The following is a 12,924-nucleotide window of genomic DNA, read 5'->3' as shown; positions in this document are numbered from 1 at the left end:
AAATATACACAAAAATGAAAAATGCATACTTTCACTTAAAAACAAAATGAAATTATAACCAAACGAGGTTGGAGTCTCATATGAAGAAAAAGAGGGTATATTGCAATGGACTCTCCTAAAATTTGTTATAGTCATAAATACTTCATTCTTATTTAAAAAATTATAAATACACCATTTAAATTAACGAATGTCTAACAAATATTCTGTCAGGAGGGAATTTGTAATTCTTTAATAAACAAAAGGGTATTTATAATCATAACAAATTTTACGAAGGTAGTTGTCATTTACCACAAATAAAAATAAAAGAAAAAAGAAGAAAAAAATGCGAGTGGTCTTTCCAGCTGTTGTTTGTGATGCAACAAAATGTGCTGGCTGTGTCTTTAGGCAACAAAAAACAACTTAAGACGTAAAGACATAATAAAGGGAATTAAAGGGTTTTTGGGTATGGATATGGGAGTGGGAAAGAATGATGAGAAATTGAAGAATGTTGTAATGAAAAAGACGACATCATTCATTTCATTTCATAAAATTTTATTGCTATACAGTTGTCCTACTTTTCTCAATAATCAAATCAACCTACCGTCACAAGTCGAAGCGTGATAACAACAAAAGTATTATTTAGTACGAGATGATATTTAGGAAAACATCATTTCAGACATGTCATTTCATTGTTGACGGTTTTGTTTTAGTAGTAAAGTTGAGACAGCAAATTTTATATTTGATAAAACAATTTAAAATTGAGTACTGGTATGAATTATATTTTTTTTGTTATCTTTCAATATACACTTTTATGTTTATATTGCTGCATTGAGTTATGATTATACATGGGATTAATTCCATTTTTTATTGCGCAGCTTAAGTTATTTAACGTTTTTTTTTTAAATTTTTAGGATAGTATTTTGATTTTACATCTTTTTACTTTCATAATTTCATTCTTTTTTTTTTTTTTTGCACAAGAGTTCACCTCCACCAACAAAAAAGGTGAGTTTCGACGAAAAAAAATATAGGACAAAAATATTATTCTAGAAAATTAAAAAGCAAAAATGAGCCAGTAGGAACAGTAACCCAAAGGTCACATAAGATGCACATACATATCTTTTGGCGAGAAGGGTGAACTCTGATGACAGACAAAAAGGTTGAAATTGCCACAATTAAGAAAATGCAGGATCAAAATACTACTATGGAAAGTCGAAGGATGAAAACGTCAATTGATCTAAATTACGGAATCAAAAATAAATTTAAGCTATTATACATTTATTAGTAAATGTTAACTAGTGTCTATTTAGCCTCCATTAGGAATTTCTTCAATTTTTATAGTAAATTATAATTATATAATTTTTGAAAATATTTTTTTTGGATTAATATTCTCTATAAATTATTTAATTTACCTATCCTCAATTCTTTTTATATTGTTTAAAAATGCAATACTTTTTCTTTCTGAGGACCACAAGTGCTAAGCCCGCTATGTGAGACCAAACTTACAATAGTATTTATCCGGCGGGACCAAAAATGCAATTTTTTCAATTTTGAAAGTACTCCATTTTCATCACAAACGTCTGCTGAAGAAAAATAATTATATCAACATGTAAGAATTGTACTTTCTCCTAAATATTAATTTGTCTGCGCATCATCACCAACAACATACATCAGTTTGAAAATGAAATTATTACAAGGTGCAGCAGCATCAGTGTCTGATAGCGTTAGTCCAAGACTGTCCAGAAACAACACAACTTTCTCTCTTCGGAAACAACTAAAAAATTTGAAGGACAAAATCAAGTAGTTCTTAAGGATGGAGACTCGCTCACACGATGCATTCTCATATATACATAATAATGAGAAGTAACATATCCAGTGAAGGTGTACCTTAACAACAAGAGTTCAACAAATTCTACTAAATTTGAATATACGGCTTACAAAATAAAAGTAAAACGTGTGTCGAAAGGCGGGTGCATGCTGACTATAAATGCAACCCTGAAAATCCAAACGAAGAAAAGTTTTGAGAAAACGTAGACGAAAAAGGCCGGCTGCCTCGAACGTCCATATGCATGATTTTGTTTCCGTTTCAAGCAGTTGGTGCATGTCGTTCCTCCTGCCGTGCTCTATAAACTTTATATTGGTTTGCCCTTTTGCTTTTCACTCTTTTCTTGGAACTTTGGAGCTGTAGATGAATCATTTATTTCATTTATAAGAAGTGCAGATGGAAAAACAAATCGGATATATGAAATTCATAATCCTGTCAAAATGCATAGACATACCGAGCCCATTAGCCTCGGATGTTCTCATGATTCTGAGTCGTTTCACCGTGTTCAGAAACATCCTAAAATTGAAGAAGAAATAATGAAATGATCGCGTTAGCTTAACATTTGTTCCAAGGTTAGTTCACATCTTTAGTCAATTTGGTTAGAAAATGATTTTCGTCTATTCTAATAACTAATATTATTTCACCTTATTTATATTTAGCTTAGTATGTACACGTTATGTGTATAAAATATATATTTTAGATACAATCTCGTTTAACATAGTGAACATCTAAATATATGTATTTGAAGCTATCTAAAATCTCGGAGCATAGTTAAATTAATTTATGAGGAAAAAATGAGCTTGTGTTACATACCCCCACGGAACATCTCCAACGAGCATCCAGTCGCCTTCTTTATCCTCGTACGTGAGCACAAACTCGGATGATCCATCCAAAAGCTTCGGAGGTTGTATCGGTTGCTCCTTTCCTCCACCTAATCCAAATGAACCCCGGATAAGCAAAACATATGTGATAATTTTCATTATTTTGTACGTTCCTACATCAAGAACGAAGATTCCTACTACTACTACTACTAATTAATCACAATTGTCGTGTATATATATATATATATGGTATAGTTCACTATGTCAAGAACAAAAAAGAAACGTACGGGTCGTTAGGGATGGCTTGAAGAACATCTCCTCCAACGTTTTTGCTAGAGTTTCATAGCTCTTATGAGCATTCAAATCCACCTTCCGTCCAATCGGCAAGCCATCCATATTCACCTTCACAAATCCAAGATGGCCTCGTTCGTCGTTACCGTGGTTGATTTTCTTCTTGGAGTTCTCGTTGTTTTCGTCCCCGCAAACTCCTTTGTCTTGTTGATCAGCATTTGCAGTAATCTTTGATTGATTACACAAGGTGTTCATCCTGTAAGCCCTTATAGGAGGCCATCCCACAACCTGACTGCTTCAATGGAAAATTGAATCCATTAGTCTAATAATGATCAATTATATATACTTCGGCATTAGCAAACCATGACATATGACACCAGAAAAAACTTGACATTTAACAATAGCTAATTATCATGGTTAAAAATAAATAGTCGTAGTAAATATTTATTGACCACAACTATGAACGGTTGTTGTTGGTGGTTTTCGAGAGTGTGGGAAAAATATGTATCATTGATAAGAGTCATGACAAAAATATTTGTTATGGCTCACAGTCACGGCAAAAGTAGTTATTGTACCGATTTTTATTTAACCATGGTTATAATAATTATTGACCATGGTTTTAGTCCATATATAGACAATAAAATTGTAGTAAATAGTAAATCTTCTTCTAATATGATCAACATAATTATCTAGCCTATTATAAGGTTAATCAATTCAAAAATAAAGGCTAAAAGAGAAAACAAATTAAAGTGGTAGCTCCACAACATACACTTTTTGACATAATGAAAGGTCTTGTGGAATAATGTAAAAGCAATGTAGAGAAGACATAATGATGTGAAAGAGGGGAAAAAAGCAAAACTCAAAACATAATGCTACATTCTTATTGGATGGATCAAGATGAGTAAGGTTTTTGGAGATAGACTGAGAAAGATAATTATATATGCATGTTTATAAAAGATTTTTTTTTTTAAAAAATTTTGATGTTTTGTATTAATGTAAAATAAATAAAAATAAGTTAGTACACACTGAAATGTCTGTTTTATAATATTTAAAAATAATGAGGGGTTAAAACAGATTACTGCAACAAATCTAATTAATTATTTAACAAATGAATTAGCCAAAAATGAAAATATCAACCAAGAAAAGCACTCTAAAAACCAGCATAAACCAACCAAATATGGAACAGAAAAGATCAAGAACTGGAAACATGCCAAAGCTGAAACATTCAAGCAAACAGATTTCTGATATTGCAAAGAAAAGAATCCAACCTGACAGCAGCAGAAGCAGATCCCTCATCAACACAATCAGCAGCGTGCCACCACCATTGCCAGTTCTACCAGACGAAAATCCATTAGGAAAGTCCTTTGCAGTCAATATCCTCCCATACTCGCCCCATGCAGAACCCTTCCCCTCCCCCCCCCCCCCCCCCCCGCCGCCGCCGCCACCGCTATTTCCAAGACTCAGCCCCAGCCCCAACTCAAGTCCAGCTTCTTTTGACATGCCCATGTAGTCTTTTCCAACCTTCGACGTCTGCTCACACGACAACCCCGTCCCCCCACCACCACCCCCGCCGCCTAGGAAGCCCAGAGATGATTCCATGACATAAACAAGAACGCGAAGAAAATAGGAAGCAAAGAGAAGAAGAGGAGGAGGATGAGAGACAAGTAGAGTAATTGTTCCTGAGAGGTGGAAAAAGAAGGCGGAGAAAGAAAGAGTGGAGAAGGGTTGGGATAATGTAATGGCGGGTGGCGAGCAGAATGGTGGAGATAGTGATGATGTCGGGACCCATATGTCTGCTGCTAAGTGCGCCCAGCAATCCCTCCTTCTCAATTCTCTTTTCCCTGTGCACTTTTTGATCCCCACAAACCCCAACTCACCTTCATTTTGTTTTTTTCTTTTTTAGAGAATTAACTCTTGTTGAAAAAATTATAACGGCTCCATCCAATTTGTCATAATCATAAATATCTTCTTATATAAACTGTCATAATTAACGAATATTTATTAGACGTTTATTAATTTTACAAAATATTTATAATTTTTTAAATAACGATCGATTATTTGTAATTATAACAAATATCATAAAAACTTGTTATAGTTTTCCTTAATTAATATAGAAAGTTTAGTTCGATCCCCAGCTAAGAGAATGTAGTATCAGAGATGAAAAGATATTCGTCTCTAATTTGACAAAGCATGCATTTTTTCCCTTAAATCATTGATAACATTTTAAAACTTAACGACGGATTTGACTTGTGTTTGATATTTTAAAACATGCAATATTCTGTCGCTACTTCAATTTTAATATTAATTAGAGTTGGAATTAGCAACGGAGCATCCAATAATTAATCTTGTATTATATGCATTTCCGTTTCTGTCTCTAATTATGAAATTAAATAGAAAATTTAATTTGTTTGTGAAAAAATGACGTGTCAAGAATTTACGTGGAGGATAAATTTTAATTATTTATTATAGAGTTTAGAATGTGATCTATACAAAGTGTGATAAATAACCACACATCGGATGCCCGTAACCTCAAACTTATTTATAAAATCTCAATTTTGAACTACCAAAATTATTGCCTAAAATTTTCATTGTTGACATCGAATAGAGCTGCCAGACTAGCTAGTTGGGATACATATTTTTTTTTACTAAAATCCTCCGACAATCAAATTAGATTAATTTCTTAACAAATGAAAAATTATCATTTATCCCAAATTAGATATGACAACATCATTATGAAAATTGTGTCATAACATATTAAAAAAGCATATACTAATATATAAAGGTTGCCTGATTTTCACCTCAAGAATTGAAGTGGAATGTACTAGGTATGTGTTTACTTCCCGACAACAATTCTTTAGTTGTTCATGCTTAAAAATGTTGTACTCAACTTTTTATTCATGCACTCATTGCAGGGACAGGAATGAATCTTTCTCGAGGCCTACAAATATATGTACTCCTTTAATTTTAATTCCAATTCTTTCCACCCAACCACTCCCTTTTTTGTTTTTTTAATTGCTATTACAACATTACAACTAAGAAAAGTGATGCTATGATGTAAAGGAAAAAGGGATTTAATGATGTGTCCGAACGTAACATAAAAACTAAATTACATCCACACTTTTTTAGATTAGACCCAATTATATAAATATTTTTTAATCTTTATAAAATTACGGGCGCACCCCTTAAAAGGGTGTTAGTACTGTAACGTATTAATGAGATAGTTGTGTAAAATTTCGCCACTGAATTTGGTGTGTACTTATAATTACAACTATAATTTCAAATAATATACTTATATTTCTATAATTAAACCTACATCAGGAGGCGTCAATGTAATTTCCTCCAACATATATAAGTTTCTACAAAAATTTAAAATAATCTGCAAATCAAGAAATGGATTGTGTATCTATACTATTTATTAAAATGCATAATTTCGTAATAATTATTTCTTTCCACGATATGCGGATTAATTAAAATGCCCGTAATTATATTTATTTGTTTTGGATTAATAAGCTTTATTACTAATTTTTATTCATATATATTTAAAATTGATTAATTATTCATTTGAATTTTTGTGATTGTGGTTGGTGAATACGCTAGTAAGTGTTATTACGCACTTGAAGAATAGTGATTGTTCTTACCATTGTGAGGGGAAAAAAAGGTTGAAAACACAAAGAATGATGATTGTTTTATGTATTATTAATTGAGATAGCACGTCACGGCAATCACGCTCCATACAAGTTTCTTAACTTGTTCAATATTATAGTTCTCACATAGCAATTATTAGCTTCACGATTTTTTTTTTGGGTAAAAATTCCTAAATATTGAGTGGGATGTTGTATATGATTATTAAAATTAAACGGGGTTTTTGTTCTAAATTTAAATGGTATAGGAATATATATATATATATATATATTGGTATTTGATTTTCTCAAATCGAATTAAGTTGAACATTATCATGTAATTTTAAAACACTACAAAAAAAATGATTGTTTTTTTTTCTACACTATAAATCATCACGCCTTAAAAATCGTAATAAATCAATATTATCTATCACGTGAAGATAGACAAATCAACATTTACTATGATTTTGCCTATATTCAAAATATTTATCATACGTTTTAGCTGTAGTAAATGCTTTGGCTTCGGTTGCAGAAATATCGACTAATAGTTTGCACAATTGTAATTATAGTATTTGCCATATTTTTTTACTTTTAACTATGATAATTTAATTACCATAGCGAAAAACTATATTTCTTCTAGTGAGAGAAATAATAAATAAATCCCCATAATTTTTTCTTTTTTCTTCTGTTTTAATTTTGCAATTTATATAAGAATTCCTTTTTTCTAATAGTGTAATAACTAATAACCTTAGGATTTACAAATTCTTTTACAACACATCCTGATTATAAATACAGAAGCTATTACAAACAATGCCGAAAAGTCAAAAAACGTTATCCTTTCCTCATATGTCATATCTTGTGTTGCTTCAATTCTTATTTCTAGAAGTTGTGCAATTAAATTACAACATACTAAGTTAATTATAATAATTAATTATGTGACAATTGAGTAATTGGGTCTGGCACCCTAGAAACTTGAACCCAGTGCTAGTTTATTGAAAAGTTAACAATTTAAGGCACTTGTGTCTTAACTTAGAACAATTAATTTGTTGTCAGTGATTAGGAAGATCTAATGAGGATTAGGGTGTCTCAACTTTAATTAGCAAGAAAGATAGGTTAAAATTGAAGTGTGGAGGATTGAGTCTTTTTACAAGAATATTTGTAAATATTGTACTGCTCCATGCTCTCTTTGCTCTCCATCTTTTGTTCTCATGTCTACTATATAGTGGACAATCACCACAGTCCTTTGTGTCCGAAAGTAGGGACCTACCACTAACCAATTAAAATAACTTCATAAATTAAAGTCTCACATATATATATATATATCATATAATAAATACATATATTCTATCATATTATATAATTTTCAATATCAGTATAAAAAATCAAAATATTATTTTTTTATACCAGGTGACTATTCATTGATTTGACTGCGCACAACCTACTCTCTCTCAAAAAATTCTATCTCTAGGATTAATTTTCATCCCATAATTCAAAATCACAACTACATCATACGAAATACAAGTGTATATATGATCTACTTATAGTAGTTTCTCTTTTTTTTTTTAAATTATTTGGATATAGTTATTAATTTAAAAATATCGATGTATTGGATCAGACTTTAAATTTGAATGTATGGAATAATTTAACAAACTGCGTTTTATCAAATAAAAATAAAATAAAAAACTATATAGGGAGTATTTAAAAAATTATCTTATAAAAAAAGTGACTCCAGAAAAAAAGCTTACAAGCTCTATAAGAAAATATTATGAGATTAAAAGCCTTAAAAAAAAAGTAAGAAGTATATAAAATATTTTCAAAATTTATTAGATGTTAAATCTATTTTAAAAATACGTTCATTAAGTGTTTGGATAAAATAAAATTATAGAGCTTATAAGATATTAGAAATACAAATTTATAATTAATTAGAGAGAATTTGTTAAGATCTTAAAATAAATTGACTTATAAGATCTTTTTCTAAAAATTTTATCAAATATTCTGTAGTATCTTACAAGCTCTCAAATATTCTATAAAATATTTTAAATAGCTTATGAGCTCACTCCAAACAGCCTCTTAATCAAATACCCTCTGAGGTTCGTTATACTCATGTGAGTCTAATCGTTACAAAATCTGCCTAATTTAATTATCGTAACACCGCCGACATAAAAGAATTTAACTTCAATTTTCACTTAAGTATTATAAAGTGGGTATGTAAAATTTATATAAACTCACATAAAATTATAAAATTAATATTCATATAAAATTTAAATTTATAATTATGAGATAAATGCAAAATTAGTACCATATTATAGGGCATTTTACGATTTTGGTACCATATTTTATAAAATACTCTGTTCAATAGTATCATACGATAGAAGAAACGACAAAATTAATACCATAGTTTATGAAAATTGTAATTTTAGTATCTTAATTTTTGGATTGACAATTTCATTACTATATTTTTTATAATATCATTTTCAGTCCATTAAAATACAATATCAAAATAAATTATTTTATAAATATAGTACCAAATTTGTAAGACCCTCCGATATATGGTACTAAAATTATAATTTTTTAATGAACATAATACGTCCAAAATGGAACAAGACAATGAAACAATGTGGGCCACAAAGTCACGTGACTAGGCCACGCTCCAATTGCCACGTCGACCGACAAAGCTCGCGGCTGACCGGGTGAATCTCCTTTACCTATGATGGCAATGGGCCCGGGTCTAATCTGGATCCCGACCCGTTCTTTTTTAGACGAATTTTGAAGCAACAATCGTATATATTTTATTAGAAAAAAATGAATGGGAAAATACCCTCCTCAAAAAAAAAAAAAATAATTTAATTAAATTATTTCTTTATATTTTTTAAATACTTTATAAATATCTTAATGTATATATAAGTAATACATATTCTAAATGTTTTAAATATTTTAAAATTTAGGGATAATTATACGATCCTCTCGAAGATTAGGTATAATTGTATTAGATTTTTTGTTGTTTAAAATATTATATCTAATACCGTTGATATTTTTTTCATACAACAAATAGATCCCACCTTTAGTACAAATCCACCTAATTGCTAATATTAGAAAAAAAATAAACAAAAATCTATATTTATTCCTATTGACTTATTGCAGGTCAAACAAATACTCTTATAAGAATAGTTTGGTCATAATTAATTTATTTAATCCGTAATAAGTAGGAGTATTACGATTTTGGTCCCTATATTTAACCACTTATTTAGTTTTGATCTTCAAACTATCAGGTTTGACAATATTAGTTCTCCAACTGACGCTTTTTCTAATAATTTTGATTCTTACCGTTAAATTTATGTTAGAATTGACGAAGACGGCATTGGAAAGAATATTTACAAGAATTTGTTTTTACAACTTGTGTATCCAATAGTACCTGCAAAATACATAAGCTTTACACAAATAATATAACTAATGTATTTGTAGTAGCACAGCTTTTATACATATTCGAACAGCCATATAATTATTATTGGAAATATTTCTAAGCAATAAAATTTTGTGCTGATTGAATTGCAATGTTATCATATATGTTAACCTTTGCATAACAAATGTTAAGACACAGAAAGAGTCCACAAACTAAATATTTGTTTGTATGAGAAGAATTTTTTTTTTAAAACGGAGTGAGTTTTTAGAATAAGAAAAAAATTTGGTGTTACTGTTTGAATCCATTTTCTCTTTCCAATTTTCGTTGGAGTAAATCTTCAAGTTTGAACAAAAATAATAGAAATTGATGTTTTTAGCCAATTTCATGAAGTGCCAAACTCTAATGAGGTAAAAGGGAGGTTTTTTCCCCTTCAATTCTGTCTCCGTCAATTCTAACATCAAATTAAACGTAGGGAATCAAAATTGTTAAAAAAATATCAGTTTGAGATTAATATTATCAAGCTCAATAATTTGATGACTAAAACTGAATAAGTAGTTAAGTATAGGGACTAATTCCCTCGTAATAAGTCAATCGAGGATAAGTATAAATTTTTCTTCAATATTTTTGTCAATTTCAATAAATTTGGTGGATTTTGACTAACGAATGGATCTATTTGTTAGACGAAAACAAATATCAAGGGTACTAAATATAATTTCTCAAATCATAAAGGGTCGAAGTATAATTTTATCAAATCTTAGGGAAGGGCAATATAATTATCCCTAAATTTAAAACTTTCCCATATAAATTTATATAAAACAAAACTTTTCAATATATTATTAGGCAAAATATCACTTTTGGTCTCATTAGATAGGGCCCTTCTCACTTGCAGTCCCACACTTTACGTGTTCAACACCTTTAGTCCCAAAACCCTATTTTTTTAACAGAAATAGTCCTATTCCGTTAACAACTAACGGAAACGGCACGTGAAAGTCACGTGCCGTTAGTCAACTGAGGTAAAATAACACTTTTGGTCCCACTAGATAGGGCCCTTCTCATTTGCAGTCCCACGCTTTAAGTGTTCAACACCTTTAGTCCAAAACTCTATTTTTTTAACAGAAATGGTCCTGTTCCGTTAACAACTAATAGAAACGGCACGTGACTTGACAGCTAGTGAAAAAAATAAGAAGACCATGCTTGTATTTAGTTTTTGGAGGGAAAAAAAAGTGCCAAAAAAATATTTGTTTTACTATTTATATATGTAAATAACCCACAAACACCACACATAGGCTAAGGCCGTGTTTACCCCTCGGGAATAGGCAGTATATACGGTGTAATCCAGTGCAGCAATCCGTTTACCTGCGAAATCGACGGCCCGTTACTGGTGATCCAAGCCCGGTACATTGGTGGATTATTCGCCTGATACGAATCCGGGCAATGGGAGTGGGATTCGCATCCGGACCATCTATCTCAGCATTTAAGTTGTGTTGCTTTGACTATAATACCCTCAAATTAGCTGTTGAAATGACGGAGTTGGCCTTGTACACACACCTACCGTCTTTACTTCGCTCTCGCTTTTTTCATTTCAAACCATCATCTTCTCCACTTGTGCAAAATCCCGCGTTAAAGGGAACGTCTTCTAGGTAGCTACCGTCCTCATCGCCTCGAGGTGAGTTCATCGTCGCCGTTTACTTCGATGTCGGTTAGGACGTTAGTGTGTACTTACGTATCTTACTCCGAAACACTGGGTTGTAACCTGTATCATCGTCAATGTCAACTTTTTCTGTAATTATATAATTTATATTGTTATTTTTTTTTTGTCTTTTTTGGTGTGGTGCAGGAATCATCGCCGGAGGTGCACTTGACGCTGTCCCGTGAGATTTTTTCGCATTCATCGGTGTTGTTTTAAGGAACAAAATGTTGCAAGGTACTGTAAGACTTTTGGGAGATGTTTTGACACATTATGTGTTTGTAAAGTGGTAGTATTTTGCAGATTTTAAGCATGCAAAGTTGCACTTTATAACACATTTAATTAATGATAAAAATTAGTGAATTTTAGTATATTTTCTGTTTTTTTGCAATTTAGTACTTTTGTGCAATTTTAGTTTTCGTTTTTATTGCTTTCAGGATTTATGCTTATACATTTAAACGCAACATAAACTATAATTACTTGCAAAAAAAGCATATCCATTAGTCCTTTTACACATAATTCACCATTACAATAGCATTAAATATTTGAAGTATTTTGAAATGTTTGTGACATCTTTTGGCCTATTGCTCTCAAGATTAAGTGATGAAAAAAAGATGAACATGTTGTGTGGTTTTTGTGGGTTATTTACATATATAAATAGCAAAAAAATATTTTTTTGGTGCCTTTTTTTTGGGACTAAAGATGTTGAAAACGTAAAGTGTGGGGCTGCAAATGAGAAGGACCCTATCTAGTGGGACCAAAGTGACATTTTGCCCCAATTACGTGCCGTTTCCGATAGTTGTTAATGGAATAGGACCATTTCTGTTAAAAAAATAGGATTTTGAGACTAAAGTTGTTGAACACGTAAAGCGTGGGACTGCAAGTGAGAAGTGTCCTATCTAGTGGGACCAAAAGTAATATTTTGTCATATTATTATTATAAAGTTATTGCAGTATTCTTTTAAGTAATATATTTTTTGATATTTTAAAAATTCTAAACTAAGTCCATCGAGCCTGATCCGCTGTGTCTCGGATCAATTTGGGCCCAAGAATTTTTGACGGGTTGAGTCTTTGGTCTTAACAAACCCAATCTAAACCTGATCAGTTATACCTATACCTTTTTATGACCTCACCCCCCCTCCCCCCAAAAAGAAACAAATTTCAGAGCTGATTAGCATGATCAAGGATCTTCTTCATTTTTTAATGGGTAAATTACAATGATTTTTTTTTGGGTTTGTCATAATTACAAATACCTTATTATTATTTGAAAAATTATAAATACATCCCTTGATGTTTGATGAAATT

The 12,924-nt window shown here is 31.0% G+C and overlaps 1 protein-coding gene across 1 annotated transcript; it reads right to left on the bottom strand.

Moving 5' to 3' along the window:
* Positions 1,778-4,676, bottom strand: LOC105171811 (auxin-responsive protein IAA13). The gene is given in 6 exon segments (XM_011093047.2): positions 1,778-2,158; positions 2,256-2,317; positions 2,615-2,732; positions 2,910-3,205; positions 4,182-4,227; positions 4,230-4,676. Coding segments are annotated over 6 exon segments (855 nt in total). The 5' UTR covers positions 4,513-4,676; the 3' UTR covers positions 1,778-2,108.

This window comes from Sesamum indicum, linkage group LG10, assembly GCF_000512975.1.
Source record: "Sesamum indicum cultivar Zhongzhi No. 13 linkage group LG10, S_indicum_v1.0, whole genome shotgun sequence".
Taxonomy (NCBI): domain Eukaryota; kingdom Viridiplantae; phylum Streptophyta; class Magnoliopsida; order Lamiales; family Pedaliaceae; genus Sesamum; species Sesamum indicum.
This window is presented reverse-complemented; position numbering and strand designations above follow the sequence as displayed.